The 20,701-nt window shown below is 50.0% G+C and overlaps 1 protein-coding gene across 2 annotated transcripts in view; it reads right to left on the reverse strand.

The window, feature by feature from the left end:
- Positions 1 to 4,592: 4,592 nt before the first annotated feature.
- LOC111151035 (dual serine/threonine and tyrosine protein kinase) overlaps positions 4,593 to 20,701 on the reverse strand; it is a 50,221-nt gene continuing 34,112 nt past the window's right edge. The window contains exons 4-13 of one of the 2 annotated variants that reach the window (XM_022508752.1): positions 18,706 to 18,938; positions 18,224 to 18,307; positions 17,432 to 17,608; positions 16,432 to 16,561; positions 15,130 to 15,286; positions 14,556 to 14,688; positions 12,920 to 13,033; positions 11,445 to 11,559; positions 9,351 to 9,485; positions 4,593 to 8,989 (exon numbers count right to left, since the gene is read on the reverse strand). In XM_022508752.1, coding sequence (XP_022364460.1) covers positions 8,802 to 8,989; positions 9,351 to 9,485; positions 11,445 to 11,559; positions 12,920 to 13,033; positions 14,556 to 14,688; positions 15,130 to 15,286; positions 16,432 to 16,561; positions 17,432 to 17,608; positions 18,224 to 18,307; positions 18,706 to 18,938 — 1,466 coding nt within the window. In that variant the 3' untranslated portion in view covers positions 4,593 to 8,801. The remainder of the gene's footprint in view (positions 8,990 to 9,350; positions 9,486 to 11,444; positions 11,560 to 12,919; positions 13,034 to 14,555; positions 14,689 to 15,129; positions 15,287 to 16,431; positions 16,562 to 17,431; positions 17,609 to 18,223; positions 18,308 to 18,705; positions 18,939 to 20,701) is intronic. The other variant, XM_022508753.1, reaches the window with a different exon arrangement.

Raw genomic sequence — 20,701 nt, forward strand, 5'->3', positions numbered from 1 at the left:
AACTGGAAGTTGCTTCTCTGAGAAAGAGGCCACATCGAAGTCCATTCGCGCATTAGAATAATCTCTCTCCCGGTGAGAACAAACGGACAGTCTGTTAGCGACAGCCAGTTAGCTGGGATAAAAGTCAGACATCATGAGAGAAGAGAAAAAAGTTACAGAAGATGAAATAAAGGTAACACCATTTTTTAAAAGATTTTATTTATTTGAGAAAGATCATGAATGGGGCAGGGTGGAGAGGGACAGAGGCAGAGGGAGAAGCAGGCTCCCCACTGAGCACGGAGCCCCATGCAGGACTCGATCCCAGGACCCCGGGATCATGAACTGAGCCGAAGATAGACCCTTAACTGACCGAGCCACCCAGGTGCCCCGGTAATGCCATTTTCAAGCTCAAGAACAAGCAAACCCAAATTATATATTGCTTAAAACACATGTATATTTGGAAAAGCTTTTTGTTTTTTGAGCAAGAGAATGACAAGCACAGCGGTCACCTTGGGGCAGGAGAGAGACCCAGGGCATCTGGAAAAGAGCACACAGGGGCTTCAACACTGTGGTAATGTTCTGATCCACAGGTTCTTAGGGAAGTTTACATGGTTTTAAAATTATCACGGTTCATAGTTTGCAAGGATGTTATGTATATATTTTTAGCAGGCATTAAATAGAAATTAATAGTTTTTAGAAATTGTAAGCAAATCCTGCTCAGTAAGAGGTCTCAGATTGACCATTGCTTCTGCACATTCCCAGCTTGGAACCCGGGGCTGTTTTCCTTAATCTCAGAGCCTGTGGTTTCGCACTGAGCCTGGAGTTGACTCCTCTTTCTACCTTTTCAACTCCTGGATTCTATGCACAGAAAGGCTGATGTTTAGCCTATTCTTAGATGCTTGAACATCTTTAGGTTTGATCTCCTGGGGACCCCTGCTGAGACCACAAGGAAGGCAGAAGAAAGGAAAGAGAAGCCAAGGGGGTCTTCTCTTTAATGTCTTTCCCAGAGCCCCAGCCGTGACCCCTCCATGCTCGGGCTCCAATCTGTACATCTATTTTCACCACTTTGCCTCCCAGGAGAGCCAGAAGGGAGGGGACAGATGCTGAGCCTTCCAAAAGGTGAACTGTAGGGGATGTATGTCATCCGAGGCTGTCCTGAACGTAGGTCCCTTATCTAAAGGTTCTTTGATTCAGGAATGACCTCTCCTCCACTGAATGCAGTTTTTTTTTTTTTTTAAGATTTTATTTATTTATTTGACAGAGAGAGATCACAGTAGACAGAGGCAGGCAGAGAGAGAGAGAGGGAAGCAGGCTCCCTGCTGAGCAGAGAGCCCGATGCGGGACTCGATCTCAGGACCCTGGGATCATGACCTGAGCCGAAGGCAGTGGCTTAACCCACTGAGCCACCCAGGCACCCCTGAATGCAGTTTTGATGGGCAGACAGATCTGGACGCCTGCCTCCCACCATGGAATCTGGAGGGGACAGAGCCTTCCAGCTGCGAGTCGACACAGCTGTGACATGGGCCTGGGACCTGTGCTGGGCCAAGTGAGAAAACTCCCCCTCGCTGTTGCCTCACAAGGGAGTGAAGGTGGCTCTTCACAGCCACAGGGAAGCCCTTGGCAGCCGCCTGCGGCTCTACTGTGGCTGCTACCCACTGAGTCTGTGGGCCCGTAAGAGCTTTCCAGTACCTGTTTCCTTTCTCTTGAATCAGCCATTCCATTCATTTTCTTAAATTGAAAGAAAAATAGACGTTCACAGCAGATGAACAAAAGAATAACAGAAAGGCAATACACTGAAGTTGGATTTCTCTCCCCAGGAAATCTACTGTTACCAGTTTGAGGTGTCTCCTTACAAACTTCTTTCTAGCCATATACACAGAAGGAGACGGACTAGATTTCTAGAGAATTTGGGGTTATGGGAAATGGAAGGGATAAATTACCCCAAAAAGGGATCATAGGAAATATATATTTTTTAAATTTTTTAATTTTTTTAATAAACATATAATGTATTTTTAGCCCCGGGGGTACAGGTCTGTGAACTGCCAGGTTTACACACTTCACTCACCATAGCACATGAAATATATTCTATAAAGTATTCCTTCCCTCTGTGACCAGTATAAACATCCTTGTCAATACACAGAGAGCTGTGTCCTTCCTTTTAATGGCTGCATAGTATTCCATCGGGTGAGCACAGTTTAATCCTCATCTGTTGCCCTACGTGAACATTGCCTCCAACTTTCTAGTATTACAAATAACGATGCGGTAAATATCCTTATACTTACATAATTTTGCATACCTGTGAAAATATTCCAGTAGGTAAGGACTGCATGGAAATCATTTCCAGACCAAAGGATATATGCATTTAAAATTTTTGTAATAGGCACTGCCAAATTGCCCTTCTGCAGCTACACCCGCTTGCCCAGTAATGTGGGGGAAGTGCTCATCCCCCAAAGTAATGAATAGTTTAATATTTTTTAGTAATTTGAGAGATGGAAATATCTGTTTCTCATATGCATCTCCCTATTGATGAAGACACACATCTTTTTCAAAAATGTATTAGCCAATTTGCTTTTCGATTTTTTCCTTGTTGCTTTATTTCTTCAGGAATTAGAAGTATGAACATTTTATCCGTCATATATTGCAATGATTCCCTCCAAATAAGAGATTTGTCTTAACTCTTCTTGGTTTTGGTGTCTTTGGCTGCCTATACATTCTTTCTAATTTCTTCTTTTTTAAGATTTATTTATTTTAGAGAGGGAGAGCAGAGGGAGGGGCAGAGGCAGAGGAAGTCTTACGCAGAGCCCAGCGCCCAGCGCCCAGCATGGGGGCTCGATCTCACACCCCTGAGATCATGACCCGAGCTGAAGTCAAGAGTCAGACACTCATCCGACTGTGCCACCCAGGTGCCCCCACATTCTTTGTAATTGCTCTAAGTTTTGTCTTTATGGCTTTTGGGTTCCTGACCACACAAGAAAGTTCTCCCTGTCCCCAAACGGTCCATGAACATCCTGACATGCATTTTCCTGCAGAGGCAGCCTGGTGTAACAGCTCGTTGTGGCAGCAGAAATCCTGGAGCTGCCCTTCGTAGGTTCAGGGCCCAGCTCTGGCTTTATCAGTTGCGTGACCCCGGTTGTCTCCCTCTGCCTTTCCTCATCCTTAACATGGGGTTGTGGTGGTGGGGATTAAGTGAGTTAATATACGTAAAGCATTCAGAACGCTGCCTGGAGTATCAAAAAACTCCTTCCTTTAGAGATTTATTTTTTTTACATTTAGATCTTCCCCTTTTCTTTTGCATGATCTTTTCCTCAGGTGGGTAGCCATTTTTATAAAATCGTGTTTTCCTCTGACTTGAAATGCTACCATTAGAATGGACTGAGGAGCAGGCCGTCCAAGGAGGGCCCTGCAGGGCTCAACCAGCGCGCAGGCCCCCACGACAGCTGCCCCTGAAGGGAGGCTACTCGGTGAGTACTGTGGGGCCTCCTTGGGATCCTGCTAAAGGCAGAGGTTTTGAAGTTGAATTTAGTAATGTTCAGACACTTGGTGGCCTCTCCCCTCTGAGCCCCATCCAAACACAGGCCCAGGAAGGCCGGCCCGGTTACCCTGAGCAATTGCCTGCTGGGGGAGGTGTTCGTGGGAAAGCACGCCCAGGCTGAAAATGAGTTGCCACCAGCCGTGTTCTCCAACGTCGTCCCCGTAAGAGAGGAAGTGAAGCGAACTGTCCCGCTGAACTTTACATGAGGAGATCAGAGAGAAAGTATATCCAAGATGGGATGCATTTAGCTGCGAAGGGTAGCCAGAGCCGGTGGAAAGTTTCTCCCGGGGGAGAGGCTTATCTGCATGAAACGTCTATCTATGGTGGAGGGGCGGGCTGGGAACCGCTGGGGTTCCACTGCAGCGGTTCCACCCCCGCCCCAACCAGACTCCGGCACAAACACACCAGCAGTCTGAGGTGTGCTGCCCTCTTCTGGCCGGACGGGCGCTTGCAGTCAGAGCAAGCAAGGGTAGCAAATAGTGAGGCCGCCCCCGGAGCAGGATCCGGGAACCCCAAACAAATCCCGGGAACCCCAGGATCCGGTAACCGCACACCGTCTGCGGCAGAGCTCTGGGAGCTGCCTGCTGACCTTCCACGGAGCCGAGGAGCGACCTCTCCCGCGAGGGGCCTGCTGGCACCCACCAGGCAAGGCCGAGCGGGTGGATCCGAACAGCGGATGAGCCCAGACAGAAAATGCAGCTGGGCCAGTATATGGATTCCATCCCCAGATTCTCTCTGCGACACAGGGGGTAGCCCGGCTCGGCTCGTGCAGGAACTCCCAATGCTGCAAGTCCCCGCTGAAGACAAGCTGGAGAACAGGGTGGGAATCCCAGAAAGGCTCTCAAAAAGACACTGCTATCGCCCTACTGCCCCCCTCCCATCCTCCTACCCCACGCTCTCAGAGTGATAATGCCTGGCGCCCAGAGACCCAGAACAGTGTGCGCGGAGGAAGAGGCCCCAGCACCCTCCAAGGCCAGCGGAAAGGCCTCTGACTGCAGAGGTCCCCCGTGAAAATGGGATGAAAGGGGGCGTCCTTCTGACCCAGGGAGGGAAGGGCAACAAAGCCAAAGACAGGTAAATGTCAAATGTTAATGTGACCTTTATTCTACAGCACATGTGGCATCTGTGTATCCCCACGAGGAGACGGGACACTCTATAAAACCAAACCCAACCATCCAAAACGACACTAGATGAAGATTTAACCCAGAGTCATGTCTCTTAAAAAACGCAATATGGTCTTGTTTGCCATATTACGCCAAGAGACAGCACAGGAAGGGAGAGTGAAGGACTGAGGTTTGTGCCAAGGTAACTTCCTCTTGTTACTGCACTTTTATTCTACACACTTAGTATGTTACACTTTTATTAACACTGTAATAGACATTAGTCCTCTGAAACAAACACAAATATTACATAAGAATAAAAGACAACAAGCTGTCCAGACCGATTTCCTTCCCAACCCTCTGAGTTGGGTGGCCTCCCCCCACGCCAGGTCTTCACACAGTCTCTGTGGGCATCTCAACTGGACTGGATGTTAACAAAGCAGATGAAGTTAAAAATAAAACCCTTTTAAGAACAGTAGTGCTCCTCGCAACCCCCAAAGGAGTTTGCAGTACAAGTTTCTGAAGGTTACCCCCTCCTCACCCACTTTTACACAGCACTAACCCTAACTGCTCCCCCCATATTTAGAAGGGTAAATCCACTTTTTTTTTTCTTTTAAAGAAAAAGTGGGTTATTTGATCCAGCAAATCCAGAAGTCAAACTTTGAAAACTCAAAGCAAGCAACTACTCTTTTGGCGAGGGACTCGAGGGCCCTTTATCCCACCCCGAAGCTGTATGGACTTCGGGATTCCCTGATTAGCCAGATGGAACACCAAGCATGCCTTCTCTCCAAAGCAAGGCCACAGGGGACCTCTGCCCTCCAAGTGCTACCGTCATCACCGACCCCTCTTGGCTTTTCAGTGCTAAATAATAAGCCAAAAAAAAAAAAAGTGTCGTTCAGTGCAGTTATCACTCTGGAGCCTGCCACCCCAAACCCCTTCTCTCGTTAGGAAACAACTTCCAACCCCCACTTTGGCAGCTCAGCAAAGATGCGTCAGAATGCACTGGAGAGCTGACAGGTGCTGGGGGCGGGTTCTACCGTTCCCCTATTTCCATCCGTGCCAGTAATATGTCCTTTCCCTCACCGTTTCCTTGAGTTTTAGTGTTAAAAATTAGGAGAAGCTGCTCCCTAGGCTCTGTCCCCTTGAAATGGGAGTCACAAGGGATTCTCTTTGGTCTGGGAAAAACCAGCACAGCCCTCCTTCCTAGAGGAGGAGAAGGCTTGCTCAATCAACGAGCTACTCTCCACAGAGGATCAAGGAACTAGGTCACACCTGTGGAAACCTCAGCCGAACGAGCATTCCCCAGCTCCTGCCAGACTGACCTCGCTCGCCAGGCAGTGTCGGCCGCGCGGGGGCCCCAGGCCCCGCCACGTCTTGATTGCTCTGCAAGAAGGTCCCTCACTCAGTTCTGAAACGACGTAAGTGACCGGACTTCAAGCATGCTGAAAAAGGCCAGGTGATCATTTTCGGGCCGGGGTAAATCGCCCTAGTGAAGTCGATTAGAACAGAACACAGTGAGGGTGATCCGTCCCACCCTTCCCCTGCCCCCAGCCACCATCTCACCTCACCCCTTGGGAGCACATGCAACCAAGGCTGGGGGGTAAAATCTTGAGGACTTTGGTCTTCTTGAGCCCACTACAGCCCAAGTGCCCCCAGACTCCTTTGAACACCTAGTGTCTTCCCAAGTAACACACAGTGCGGTACATTTCATGGCGTTCCGCCGCTTTAACAATAATGGGCGCTGAGGGACAAAGAATCCCCAATCAGCTGACGTTATAAAACAAAAGCAAAGTGTGCATGTGTTATATGTCTGTATTCCCGCACTCAGCCCGCTGAGTGTTCAAATAACAACCTCCTAATATCTCTATGTGGACTTTGGCCTGGAGATCTTCAGGAATATCTTGCATCTTTTCTCAAAATATTTTTTTGTATTGAATTGTTAACACAGTTACTGTCTTACTTAGCATTGGTCCCTCCCGTCCTCCCTCCTCACTCAGGCAAAAAAATGTGGGAATCTGCTAGGAGACCAGTGTCTGAGAGCAGACTAAGCTGCAGGGAGGGGACAAACTGAAAAGGGACACTGGGTAGAAGAAGGCCCCCCACCCCCCACCTGCCCGGGCACCTGCCCCTGCATGAATGGGGAGTAGGAACTAAGACTTTGGAAGAATGTTAGGAATGTGGCTTCCCCAATGGAAGCACAGACTCCTGATGTGAGCTGCAGTAAAGGAGGACTCTGGGAAAGGGAACTAGAAAAGACCTTTCCTGAAATGTCATACAAAACACTTAGACTGCTCTTTCAGCAGGGAGACGCTACGCACCTCTCCTTTTTAAACTTGAAAATCTGGCTTCCTGGAAGCCCCATCATCATCCCCAGGAGGATAAACGAGTTAATGCAGACAAGAACAGAGTGACTTGAAGAAGTAAAGCTATAAATGGGTGTTAATTCTAACAGGGCTACTGGACATTCCACCAGAACAAGGCTTGAGCTACAGACCCCAAAGACAGAGGGTCGGCACTTCGCCGTTGCAAGTAAAAAGGTTCTTAGCACTATACGGAGTTTCTGACGGACCCCAAGTGCTTGGAGCTTCCTATGCTCAAGGGCATCATACTCAGAGCCCAGCAGAGCCAAAGAGTGAAAACTGAACTTGAAGAGTTACAGGAAAACTTTCTGGTAGACACCATTTATACTCCGTTAATGTTTAAGAGATGGCCATTCTCTCAGAAACGACCCAACAGGCTTCTAGCAGCAAATCTGCCCATTTCCTTACACACCTACTCAGGGACCCGGTTCACAGCCTTGGGCGCCAGGCACAGGGGAGAGAGTGCCATGCCCAGAGATCAGGCAGATGGACAGAGGTTCCTCACCTCCCTCCGCTGTCTTCTTTCACCCACCTGGTGTTCTAAATCGAATGGACCATCTCGGTGGAGCGAGGCTTTAAGTCAAGGTCTGAGATGCATCAACGTGTAAATTGCTCCAATTCAGAATTTCTCTTCTTAGGCACACTTCCCGACACACGCTCTGAAAGCCCACCAGCACTCGCGTCCCAGCCGCGAGCACACGGGGGCAAGGGGCACACGCAGCTACAAAAAGCGTTCTCTTTCATCTGGTGCTTTCCCTCTTACGTTATAGTCAAAGTAAAAAGAAGGGACAAGTTTGCAAAAGAAATCTCGGTTAAAATGCTCGTGGAGGAGTTTAAAAACATCAGTGTGTTAGATTCAAACACAAAAATGGGAATTTTTGATTCTCCTGGTATCCTTCCAATGGGCTTGCAGGGAAACCCACAGCCTCCAGATCACTACCCACGTCTCGGGTCTCCCCAGTTACTCCCCACCTGTCAGTTTTGCTCAGACACTCATTCCCAGATACCAAGTTCACTGGAGTTTTCCCCATCTTGAGACCAAAAAGAGGGAGGGAAAAAGATCAAAGGGAAGAAGAAAAGATTCTGTCCTGGGATTAGCAGTAACTCAAAATCCAATCACGTGTGTGTGTGTATATATATACATATACACACACATATGTGTGCCCAACATTTTTTTTTTCTGTGGCCTCTTGGTGATGTGACCATGACACCCACCCCCAAAGTCAGGGCTATTCAGTCCTATCAATGTAAACAGGCCGGCACTGTAAGGAACAGACAGCTCTGTTTCTAGCTCCCTCGTGGAGGCCTCTGGCTGTGGCAACCCGAGATCTGGTTGCAGGGAGCCAGAAGTTACTGTTTGGCTCCTATGTTCTCACAATCCCAGAAGGAAGTTCAAATTTTCCAAGGGTCCTGACGACTGGACAGAACCAAACTATTCCTAGCCGGAGCCAAAATTATGAAAATTATAGCTTTGCATACTATTGCCATTGCAGTGCCTTGCCTGTCTTAGCAACATACAGTGAACAGACAATTGGTACATTTGTCTCCTTTTCAGTTCCGAGGCTGGAACGTTGTATTCTTCGGCGTTTACGTGTCCTAGACCGTCTTCTGCCGACAGCATGGCTTGGGGCATCAGAGAGCTGCTGCACGCGCCCCAGCACACAGCCAACTGTTCACGGTCCGGGAGGCCTCTCTGCCTGGGAAGGTCTCAAGCTGCCCAGCAAGCATCAGTTCTCTCGGGAGCTCTCTGGATAAATGTCACATTCTTCCCATGGCCAAAAGGTGAGGGGAAGGAAAGAAATAGAGAGTAGAGGAGAAAGGTCTTTGCTTTCAAGTAGAATCGTCGAGTCCCCTGCTTGGCCGCTCAGAGCTCGACTTGCACAGCCGGTCCATGATACCCTGCAGCATGGGCTGGACGATGCCCAAGAGAGGCCTCTGAGAGGGGTCCCCATCCCAGCAGGCCTCCATCAGCTGCCAGCACTCCTCGTCAAACACGGGCAGGCGCTCTGGTCGGGCCCCTGGGGAAAGGCACATGGAAACAAGGCCACGGTCAGTGAAAAGGCCCGTGCCACGATGAGGCCCAACCAGCTCACAGACCGATCGCCCAGGCGGGGATCAGGAGCTCTGGCTTCACAACCCAGTAGTAACACTGACAACAAACTGGAATGCACTGGCATAGGAAGCTCAAGAACTGGGAACGTTCCAGAAAAAAGCCTTCTGGAAACAGTTCAGTACCACACTGCCTGAAAGCCAAGGCCTGACTTCAGTGTCTCTCCTGGATTCCGTGATGGTATGTGGTCCCACTGCTCTCAGTGGTGGTCAGCGGTGGGCCAGGGGGCTTGGTAGTGGTCAGAACAAAGTAGGGCTTGTGGTGCTTACCTCTCCGCACATTGTTCCAGAGATGGTCTTTGCTGGCACACCTCTCAAATGCTTCAGGGAGCTTGACAGAGCCCGAGCAGATATACCAGAAGAGAATGCCAAAGGCGTAGACATCGACAGAGTTATCGTACTTCCCTACAGCGAGAAGGGGCAACAGCTGTGAGCCCGGGACAGAGAGCGGCTGCATCCCCGCTCATGGGGTCTGCACAGGTCTCCATGCCTTTTTTTCTAAACCTTTTAACATCCACTGCCTCCCCTAACAACCCTGGTAGGCGTGATGCCGATCTTTTTATACCCAAAACCACAGTCCTGGGAAGGCAGATACCAGGAGGGCTGAGACTAGAGCCTGACAAAGGAGGAGGACAGGCCTTTGATTTTGATGGAACAGCCAAGAAGATTCAGCCTAACAGGTCGGATTAGGGAAGGAAGGCTGGGAACCATGTGGGTGGGTAGACGGACACCACAGTGTAACGGTCTTTAAAAGTCAGACAGAAAAGTCTGGATTCAATGGACAGCAGGAAGTCCTTTATGTTTTAGGGCAGCAGGTGACAGGAAGAACGTATTTTAGAGTCTTCTGTCAGCAACAGGACTCGGAGAAACAATCCAGAGAAATGAAATATGAAGGAGCCAAAATAAACGAAAGCAGTGTGAACAGAACTTCTTTGGGAAGTAAATCTAGAGAAAGAAAAATGATGGGCATGTGCTTGGCTCTGCTGTGGGTCCAGCTGACCCTGACCCTGACGAGCCCAACTCTGTGAAGCCCGGGGGCAGACCCGTGCGTGGGGCTAATGAGAGAGGCCGTGCAGACCGCGGTTCGAACCCACGCAGATGAGGGGCCTGCCGTGACCTTCACATTTGCCTCGGCAACGCCACAACCATCTCCCGTCCGCCAGGCCCGAGCCCTCAGCCTCGTCCAGTCCTTCTCTGCTGCTGATCCCCCAGTCTTGCCCGCTGCTCCCCTGAGCAGCCCTGGCACTGGGCGCGCCTGTTTGGTTTCCGCGCCCGGAGCAGCCTCCTCCTGGACGCCAGCCCCACAGCTCTGCCTGCCTTCGCTCTGGCCCCTCAAACCCCCTGCACCTCCTGCTGCTAAGCTAGCCTTCTGCAATCGCATTTTCACTCACACCTGTGCACAAGCTCAAGTTCCTCACTGCCCCACACCGAGCCTTCCCTCCTCTGCACATTTGAGCTCCCAGCATTTCATCTCCAGCCTCGTCTGCTGTCACTCCCCAGGCAGATCTCTTCCTGTTATGCTTCTTTCTGTTCTGCAATTTTCCTATTTCCCTTTCCCCAGCCTCCAGAATGTTCTCTCCTTCGTAACGTAGGGTGAGAGTCTAGAGCCAGAAAAAGCTAGATTCCAATCCCAGCTCCATCATCTCTAGCTCAGTGTTCTGGGGTGGCTTTCTGAGGTCACCCATCTGGACTCAACGTCACCTGTGACATGAGCACAAAATGCATCACCGTCACCAAAGAAGTGCCGCGAGGGTTAAATGGAACAAAATATATGAAAAAGGATACCCGTGCTGCCCAGCCCAAAGAACATACTTCCCACACGTTCCCTTCCCACAGACTGATTCTTCCAGACCTGACTCAAGCTCTAGGCGACATCTCACTTCTACCTCAAAACTGTCAAACATTTCCACCTTCCTTCGTCGCTTGTCTGAGAGCCAACGTCCCGTCAGGGGGCACCCGTTCTAGGGCTCGCCACATGCTGTCCTCTGCTGCTTCCTAACAATCTTACCTCTCCACATACATCTCTGTCATCTGCAAGTTCCTCAATGATCAGGGCCAACTCCTGACGTACCGGTCACTCAGTCAGTACCTTAGGGTCAACCGATGGGCTGATTACGGCAATTATGGCACAAAGAGCCAGAGAAACAGCCACCAGGAGACCTGGTACCTCCTGTGTGCGTTTTTCCTTCTTCCCGCTCTACCTCGTCCCTTCTCCCCCTCCCTCCTCCGGTCTCCCTCCCCTCCTTCTCCTTTGCCGGCAGCAGACCTGCCAGGAGTGCTTGTGGGTACTACTGAGCCCAGCGGTAGCCGTCAGGGTTACAGCTCAGAGCCTGGCTGAAGCCCACTCCCTGGCCCGCAGCTTACCTGTGAAAAGTTCAGGGGCCATATGGATCGGTGTCCCCACAATGCTGCCCGACATCATGGCCTCTGGCTTGCAGAATCCTAAGTCGGTGATCTTGGCACGGTTCTGTCTGTCCAGCTGCCAACGAAGCAGGGCGAGAGTCAGCCTGCGCTGGACCCTGCCCATGGCACCAGCTGCACACACATGCTCAGAAGCAGGTGTCCACCTCCAAGCAGCACTTAGCCAAGCACCCTGTCTCCAGATTCATTTCCACTCCTGTCTTCACCCCAGACTGTCAGCAACCTGACGGCGGGGCTGTCTTTCTCATCTGTGTGTGCCTCGCCCATCTCAGAAGCTCAGTAAGTCTTGGAAGAATGAGTAAGTGAAAGACACCGAAGAAAGTATTTCAGTTCCTGATGATTCTCCTCTGACCTCCAGACCCCAGGGCAGAAAGTCACTAAGGAAGAAGGCCGAGGTCCTCTGGTCAGCTGAGGAGAGTTGCAAGAATTCCCCACAGTTTCCTTTCCTGAAGATCCAAGGGGATAAAGCTGTGCCCCAATTGACTACTGGTAGGCCTCTCCGGTTTCAGCCCATGATTTTAGGGCAATCTCTCCCATTCCCCGCACTGCTGTCATCGTTCTGTATCATTAAGTGTTGCCGGATATCCTGACAATATCCAATACGGTTTCAAGAGGAACAGGTCAGAAGACTCTTCCGAACTGAGATACCAGACCTGGTGGGCTCGTGACCACCTTCCCCTTGATGGTGCATTTACCCAGCTCAGCCCTCAGCCAGCACCTCCGACCAAACTCTAAACAACCACCAGACCTGGAATCCTCAAACACAGCAACATCACAAAAGGACTATTCCAGATTAAAGGAGGACAGGAAAACAGGACAACAAAGTGCCCCGTCTGATCCCTGGAGTGAGCCCGGGATCAAACAAGCAAATGCACTGTGTCTGAGCAACTGGGAAGTATTATTATAAACTGCTCATTAACTAACAGTGCTGTATTGATGTCAATTTCTTTGGTGTGATAATGGCATTTTAAATACACAGAAAAATGTCCTTTCTAGGAGATACAAGCTCAAGTATTGAGGAGTCCTGTGCTATTGGCAACTTACTTCCTACAGTTGAGTAAAAAAGTACGTGTATGTGTGTGAGAGAGAGTGAAGAACAGAGAGACACGAACCCGGAGAAAGACAGCATGAGTCCGGATGAATGATCTGCAGGTCTCCTTCGGACCGCTCTGTTCTGTACGCTCACACGTGCCCAACAGGATTGGGAGGAAAAACTTTAAGGAAGAGACGCTCAGTCTAGGAGGCAGCCTGGCATTCCCCAAGCCTTGCGTCCAGGCTGCCATCAACCCATCCACTGTCAACTCCACGGTGATCCTGGCAGGTGTGTCCTGCGATCCCGCTCACATGGAGGCAGACCCCACAAAGGCCGCTCAAGCCACAGAGACAGGGCACTATCTCGGGGAAACAGCTCTACTTACCAGGACATTTTTGAGCTTGATATCACGGTGCACGAGTCCCTGGCTGTGCAGGAAGCGGACCCCTTCCACCACATCGAGCGCTATCTGCAGACGCGTCTCCAGCGTCAGCCCAGCCTTGGGGAGACAAAAGAGCTCACTCGTCACTAAAAAGACAACTCCTCCATCCAGCTCCGTCCCGCGTGCTTAAACCCACTAAGAGCTCCTTCTGCGGGCCCCTGCAAGGCAGCCTGCACCGGGGCACACCGGGGACAGGAGAAGAGGAAAGCAGTTAGGGCAAGGAAGCCAAGGGAGAGCAAGAAAGGAAAAGGTGTGAGGCCGGATGACATCCCCCGGAGGCGGCGCGCAGGTGGCCGCATGACCCTGCAGGGGCCTACAAGAGGTGCTGGCCACAACTGGAGGCCTGAGCTCATTTCCGAGGCCCAAACAGACTCTGGGACTGCCCTTGAGGCTCAAAGGAGTTCCCGGACGCCTGACTGGCTCAGGCAGCAGAACATGTGACTCTTGATCTGAAGGTTGTGAGTTCAAGCCCCATGTTGGGTGTACAGATTATTTTTAAAAAATTAAAAATTTTTAAAAATAAAAATATTTAAAAGAAAAAAAAGGATTTCTAGGCCTCTCGGGCAGAATGCCTTCTACTGCACTGTAGGCCTGCTTCGCCCAGGTTTGGCTTCACAAATTCAAATATCAAAGTCACTTTTACCATGCCTCCAACTTAGGGCCTCTTGAATTCCAGAGAACTTTACATCACCCATCCAGAAGCTCAGCCTCTTCCTTCTACCTGCCCAAACTGTACCCATCAAGGTGGATTTATCATACTCAAACACCAAATCTTCATGAAATATTCACCGACTGTAAGTGTCTTAAAAGCTTCTGGCAATTACACCTTCTATGCCCAACATGGGGCTTGAACTCATGACCCTGAGACCAAGAGTCACATGCTCTCCTGACTGAGCCAACCAGGTGCCCTGGCAATTACACTTCTTTTTTTTTTTTTTTTTTTTTAAAGATTTTATTTATTTATTTGACAGAGAGAGATCACAAGTAGATGGAGAGGCAGGCAGAGAGAGAGAGAGAGAGAGACAGAAGCAGGCTCCTGGCTGAGCAGAGAGCCCGATGCGGGACTCGATCCCAGGACCCTGAGATCATAACCTGAGCCGAAGGCAGCGGCTTAACCCACTGAGCTACCCAGGCGCCCATACACTTCTTGATATGCCCTTATGGTGCTTAGCCCGAGATCTCGCACAAAGTAGTCACGAATAAGTATTTGTTGACTCAACAACAAACACTAGTTGTATCCATCGAGAGCAAAAAAAGAGGAAGAATGGCAAAGTTATGAGATGCTTTTCTGCGCTTCTGAGTCGTCTAGATTTTTACCCCTACCACAAGAGGCAAATAGCGGTGCACTGGCAGTATTCTGGATATAAACTAGGCCAAAAAATCGATTCTGAGAAACTTTTAAGGTTTTTTGGAAACAAGGGCAATAAAACTTGATTATTTCCAAAAAACATCTTGTGAAAGCTAGAAGGTCTGGATAAACAAGAAAGGAAGACCAGCCAGGGAGGACCCCGTGGATCTGGCTGCTGGCTGCAGTTCAGCCCCACGCCCCGCCTCAACCCCCACCCCAGCCCTGCCTCACCTTCAGCCCCGTGTAGAGGTCCCGGTGCAGCCGCTCCATGATGAGCAGCACGGCGATGCTGGAGCCCCCGCCGTAGCTGTAGTCGATGACCGAGCCATGCAGATCCACCAAGCGCTCATGCTTCGGCAGAGACCTGGCGGGAAGGACAGAGTCTAGGGCTGCCACGCTCCAGCTCTGACCGTGTACAGTGTGCCGTCACGTGGCCAGGAGTCCCCTTGAGACTACACGTAGTCCAGGGCCAGAGCTCATGGCCCTCGGTGCAGAGGGAGGGTCAAGAGAATGGCCCCCTAACAAGGGATTAGAATTATGGAATCTAAAGACTAACTTCTAAGGACTGAGAAGCTAAAGGGAAGGCCGAGTCTGAGAAACTGATACGGTGGGGAGAGGGCAGAGGCCATGAAGGCCTGCAAGAGAGCACATTTCCGGGCCCAACACTAAGACACTGGCTACGACGTCTGGGGACCCGGGAATAGAGAGACACAGCGTGCTGTAAGTCTCGGCACAAACTTCGTCCCGGGCTTCTGGCTTACTCCCTAGGTCTTCTCTCACAGAGACAAGTGACAGGAGAACCTACCTCATGTAGTGAAACTCCAAAGCCAGGTCATTCCAGTGCTTCTCGTCCGGAGGGACGACTGACTTGAGGGCACAAGGGAAGTGCCCTCCCCAGTTGTCACACAGGTACACCACACCATACTGGCCCCGGCCCAGCTCCTGTCCCAGTTTAGGTTTACCTATTAAGTAAGGAGACAGAGATAAGGCAGGAGGAAGGAGAGCTTGCTGGGCAACCTCCGTAAGATCATTAGACGTGTGGGGCACCTGGCTGGCTGGGTCAGTGGAACATGTGACTCTTGAGCTCAGGGTTGTGGGTTCAAGCCCCACACTGGGTACAGATTACTTAAAAGTAAAATCTGCAAGACTGCTTACGAAAAAAATATATAAAATATCCTGATTTAAAAAAAAAGATTCTTAGGGATCCTGGGTGGCTCAGTCAGTTAAGCATCTGCTTTTGGATCAGATCACGATCTTGGGGTCCTGGGATCGAGCCCTACATCAGGCTCCCTGCTTAGCTAGGAGTCTGCTTCTCCCTTGGCCCCCGTGCCCTGCTCGTGCTCACTCACTCTCTCTCTCAAATAAATAAAACCTTTATTTTTTTTTTAAAGATTTTATTTATTTGACAGAGAGAGAGAGAGATCACAAGTAGGCAGAGGTAGACAGAGAGAGAGGAGGAAGCAGGCTCCCTGCTGAGCAGCAAGCCCCATGTGAGGCTCGATCCCAGGACCCTGAGATCATGACTTGAGCCGAAGGCAGAGGCTTAATCCAATGAGCCACCCAGGCGCCCCTAAATAAAACCTTTAAAATTTAAAAAAATTCTTAGACATGGACCTAGGAGTAAGAAGTTGTAATTATGCTGGGGGAGAAATTCTGATGCTACTGGAAACTAGTAAAAAGTAACCTAACTGGTCTGATTTTTAAAGATTTTGTTTATTTGACAGACAGAGATCACAAGTAGGCAGAGAGGCAGGCAGAGAGAGAGGGGGAAGCAGGCTCCCTGCTGAGCTGAGAGCCCAATGTGGGGCTCGATCCCAGGACCCTGGGATCATGACCTGAGCCAAAGGTAGAAGCCCAAACCACTGAGCCACCCAGGCGCTCCTAACTGGTCAGATTTAAATAAACTTCAGTCATGTTGTCTAAACTGTATGACCAGCAGGACCAAACAGACTTCAGGAATTCAGAAACATGTCACAGGAGGCTGAGGCAGCCTTGCAAGGAAGCAGCCTTAGACACGGGGACTCTCCGAGATAGAACATGAGAATGTCACACAACCAGAACCTTCTTCCCATTTACTTTCCTACAAGGGAAAAAAACAAGGACTCACGATGCAGCAAGACGTCCTGTAAAGAACGGCTTTCCAGAGAAAGGCGGGCCAGGCGTGGGGCGTGATCCTTCCGAACCTTCAACCACAGATCTTCTGTTTTTTCCAACCGGCCTGAGTGGCCAGCTTCTAGCTGGGAGGGAAGCAGAAAAAAGTCATGTGACTTGTCAAGTCCCCAGCTTGGTTTCCTCACCTGCTATATGGGGTAATAACAGCTTCTCCTAAAGGGCAACTGTAAGTTACACAAGACGTCTGTAATGTGACTGGTACACAGTGGGCTCTCAGTAGGTAATACCTGTTCCTCCTGGATGCGTACCCCCATCTCCACAACGCCCCCCACATACAGACGTGCACATACACATACACACGTGCACACACATACACATGTACACAAGAGCACACACATCCACTCCAAGGGGACAAGCAGATGTCACATAACTGTGAACCAGCATAAAAGTTACAAAGTCCTCCTTTCTCTGACTCATTCCTAAAATACTAGGCAACTTACATAAAATTCCTACCCCTTGGGGCGCCTGGGTGGCTCAGTGTGTTAAAGCCTCTGCCTTCAGCTCAGGTCATGCCCACATCGGGCTCTCTCCTCAGCAGGGAGCCTGCCTCCCCCTCTCTCTCGGCCTGCCTCTCTGCCTACTTGTATTTCTGTCTGTCAAATAAATAAAAAAAATCTTTAAAAAAAAAAATTCCTACCCCTTGATTTTCATTCCTCCCTCAGTGAAACGAGGAGAAATGAACCAAGTTCCCTCCACGTTCCCTAGAGTCAGAAAAACCTCCACATGAAAAATGTACTGATGTCACTTTCCACGACACAGTATTACCGTTTCGCGGCCAGGAAGAAAACACACTGATGATTCCACAAAAATTCCATGGAGAGCAGTGGGCAAAATACCCGCCGGTAGGTTCTTCTCCCTCTTCCCGCAGCCCACCTGCCGCAAGGAGGCAAAATACCCGCCGACGGTAGGTTCTTCTCCCTCTTCCCGCAGCCCACCTGCCGCAAGGAGGCTGCAAAAGCCTCGTGAGAACTGTTGAGCCGGGTCCGGAACTGGCTGCAGATGCTCTTGGCCAGCTTGGAGGCGCTGAGGCTCTCGATGGCTTCCTGAGCCACCTTCCTCTTCCACTCCAGCGTGATGGCAGGCGGGCTCACCCACGTGAGGCGCTGGATGATCTGCAGGACGAGGTCAGTGAGAAGACTCAAGGGAGACCGCAGACGCCAGAAAGAACCCACGCCCCTCCCCTAGGGGTTGGCCAGCCTAGGAGCAGGTGATGAAGAAAGGAGCCCCGTGAAGGCCAAGACTCCTCGCCAGTCCCACCGACCCGAGAGTCAGGGCTCAGAGCAAGGGAAAGCATCAAAGAACACCAGGCCGAGTCCACATGCTCACAGGCCCTCATGGTGTCCAGGCAGCGCCCGGGGTGCTGAGAACTCCCCTTCTGAACTCGGGATGGAGAAAGAGCACCATCGAATTCCGGAAAAGAAACCACACAAATGGCCCCTGGCAACCAAGCCTGGTTCTGAGAAAACACTTAGGCTGGGAATAGGAGTATGAGGAAGTGAGTGAAGGAGAGCTTTACGGCTGCATAAAATTTCATTTACATGCACCACTTTAAGCGTTCAAGGGGCACTGTTCCTAGTTATTTCAGAATAGGCATAAACCAGAACTCTCCCGGGCAGACAAACCCGGAAAAATGGCTGCCCTACCCCAGGAGAACTTTCTAGACATTGGAGGGACTAAGGTTCATCTGAGCCAACGGGGGCGGGAAACGCTCCTCCAGCAGACTCCACCTGTTTGATTTGCTCCCACAGCATCCTTGTGACCGACGACCCGGAGTGAAATGTAACTTCAACGTGATAGGCAGCATTTAAGATCTGAAAGAGAGCCACGAAGGAAATCCGTACGCCTGAGCACAGTGGCTGATTAAAATAACGTGATAAATACTATTTACTTAAAGCACAGAGTCCCGTTGCAAGGTTCCCAAATATGTCCTTCCATAAACGTGCAGGCCACACGGGTCAATCACCTATTTTGCGACTCTCTGGGCCCCTTACTTCCATCTTCACCAACCAGCTCATGCCTTAACCTCGATTTTGCAGTGCGCAAGCACCTCTGACGGGCAGGGGTCATGCGATGGGAAAACAGGATAAGATTCAAACTGGATGGGCCAAAGGGTGCCCGGGACGTTCTTCGCTAGCTCGAGGCTGGGCTTGAGGGCGGGCTCTGTCTCCTGTGCCCTCTGTGATGTGGTGGCTACCTGGTCTTCGAGTACCTGTTTGAGATAATTACTGGTGATGTGAACTGAGACATCCTGGGACTTCTCCAGGCTCTGCAGACAGCGTTCCAGGGTCCCGACGAAGCTCTCGCGCAGGTAGTCCACTGAGCTGATCAGCTTGTTGGCCACCGCCTGATTGAGCCGGGAGATGATGAGCTCCTGGATCTGCCGGATGCAGCATTTGATTTCTCGGGTGCCCACCGCCTCTCCGTTCTCTGGGATGATGACATCTACGAAGGCAGACACAAAAGCCAGCTGGCCGTGAGGGAAAGGGGTGGGCACCCAGAAGAAAGGCCTCTCCTCATCAAAGCCAAGGAGCCACCACGATAGCCACCAAGGCTCTCAAACACATGGCTAGCAGATGAGCTCTGACCCTCAGTGTGACACGGGGCCATGGGATCCATGACTACTGAGGGCATTACTGAGAAGGAGCAACCGCATCTAGAATGAGCCTCCTGATTCTGTCAGCTTTCTCTGTCACATTTATAGGACAGGAGGAGTATTTATTGAGTGCAGACTATTTGAAAGGCACCAGAATAAGTATTTTACATACACAATCGAATTTAATCCTCATGATAACTTTGTCAGGTGGGTATTACTGGTCATTTTATAGGTCAGGAAACAGCCTCAAAGAGAGGACAGAAGGGAAGGAGACAGTACAGGAAGGACAACAGCTCGTGTCCGAAACCCAAGCTCGCAGATTGCCTTGGATCTTTGTACCATTTCACACTGTGGAACTCCCAGAAAAATCCAGCAGCTGGGGATTCGATGCTAATCAATTACTGAATAAAAAGCAAAATTGGAACGTTGTCACCAGCCTGCTACTACCTCCCAGAATTAGAAATCTGTTCTGCAAGTCAGAGGACAGAATTGAAGAGAAGACAAATTACCCACAAAAACTCCACTCCTAAAAAGGCACTCTCATGTCTACTGTGGGAATTAAAATTGGTGCCGCCTCTTTGGAGGAAATCTTATATATATCAAAAAAATTGTTTTCTAACCTATCGAAATTTTAAACTAACCAACCAACAAAAATATCTACATACCCTTTGCCTTACCTATTCTGCTTCTAGGAATTGTTTTTCTAGAAATGTACCTTGACAAGCCTCAAAGATATGCATGTAAATGATAATGCAGAGGAATCTATAATAGCAAAAAACAAAAAAGAATGAGTCTAAATGTTCATCAGTAGGATTATAGTTAAATAAAATCAGGCACATCTATTAGAAGAAGACAAATCCATATGTACCTTTATGGAAAGGTCTCTAAGATATGAATTCAGTGCAAAAGCAAGGGGCAGAAGAACGTATGGAGGAGAACTGGGCGGCCGGAGGACAGTATCTTTGTATCTCTGAGTGAAGTACTATGCATGTAGGTATTATCTTTAAAAAAAAAGTATTTTCTGAAGTATGTATGTAATATAGCCTGCATGCATACATACAAAAAAATTTGCTATTTTTTAAGGTTTTATTTATTTGATAAAGAGACCGAGCATGCGTGCATGCATACAAGCAGGGGGAGGGGCAGAGGGAGAGGGACAAGTAGACACCCCAGCAAGCGGGGAGCTTGCCAAGGGGCCCAATCCCAGGACCCCGAGGTCACAACCTGAGCCAAAGTCAGACACCTAACCGACTGAACCACCCAGATGTCCCACATTACCTTTATTTTAAAACATAAACCAGGACCAGAAATTGGGCTCCTGAGGCTATGTGGTGGCTCTCTTCTAAATCTGCCCATCATTGCCTCAAGGATCCACAGGAAGAGCTTCGAACGAGGTTAAGAAGCAGACATGTAAGTCCTCTCTAACACACAGCTAACTCAGAAAGTGGCTTCCCAAATCGGCCAGGTGGTTAACAGAACCAGACGCTGGTCTACTTGTCCCCAGCTCCCCTGTGTCTGTTGAACTGACCACTGCATCCCAGACACCACACACGGTATCCCCGGCACATGCCCAACAGGCAAACATTTCCCAGTCTGCCCAACTGTTCTGCCC

This window comes from Enhydra lutris, unplaced genomic scaffold, assembly GCF_002288905.1.
Source record: "Enhydra lutris kenyoni isolate GAN:26980312 unplaced genomic scaffold, ASM228890v2 scaffoldscaffold25, whole genome shotgun sequence".
NCBI lineage: Eukaryota > Metazoa > Chordata > Mammalia > Carnivora > Mustelidae > Enhydra > Enhydra lutris.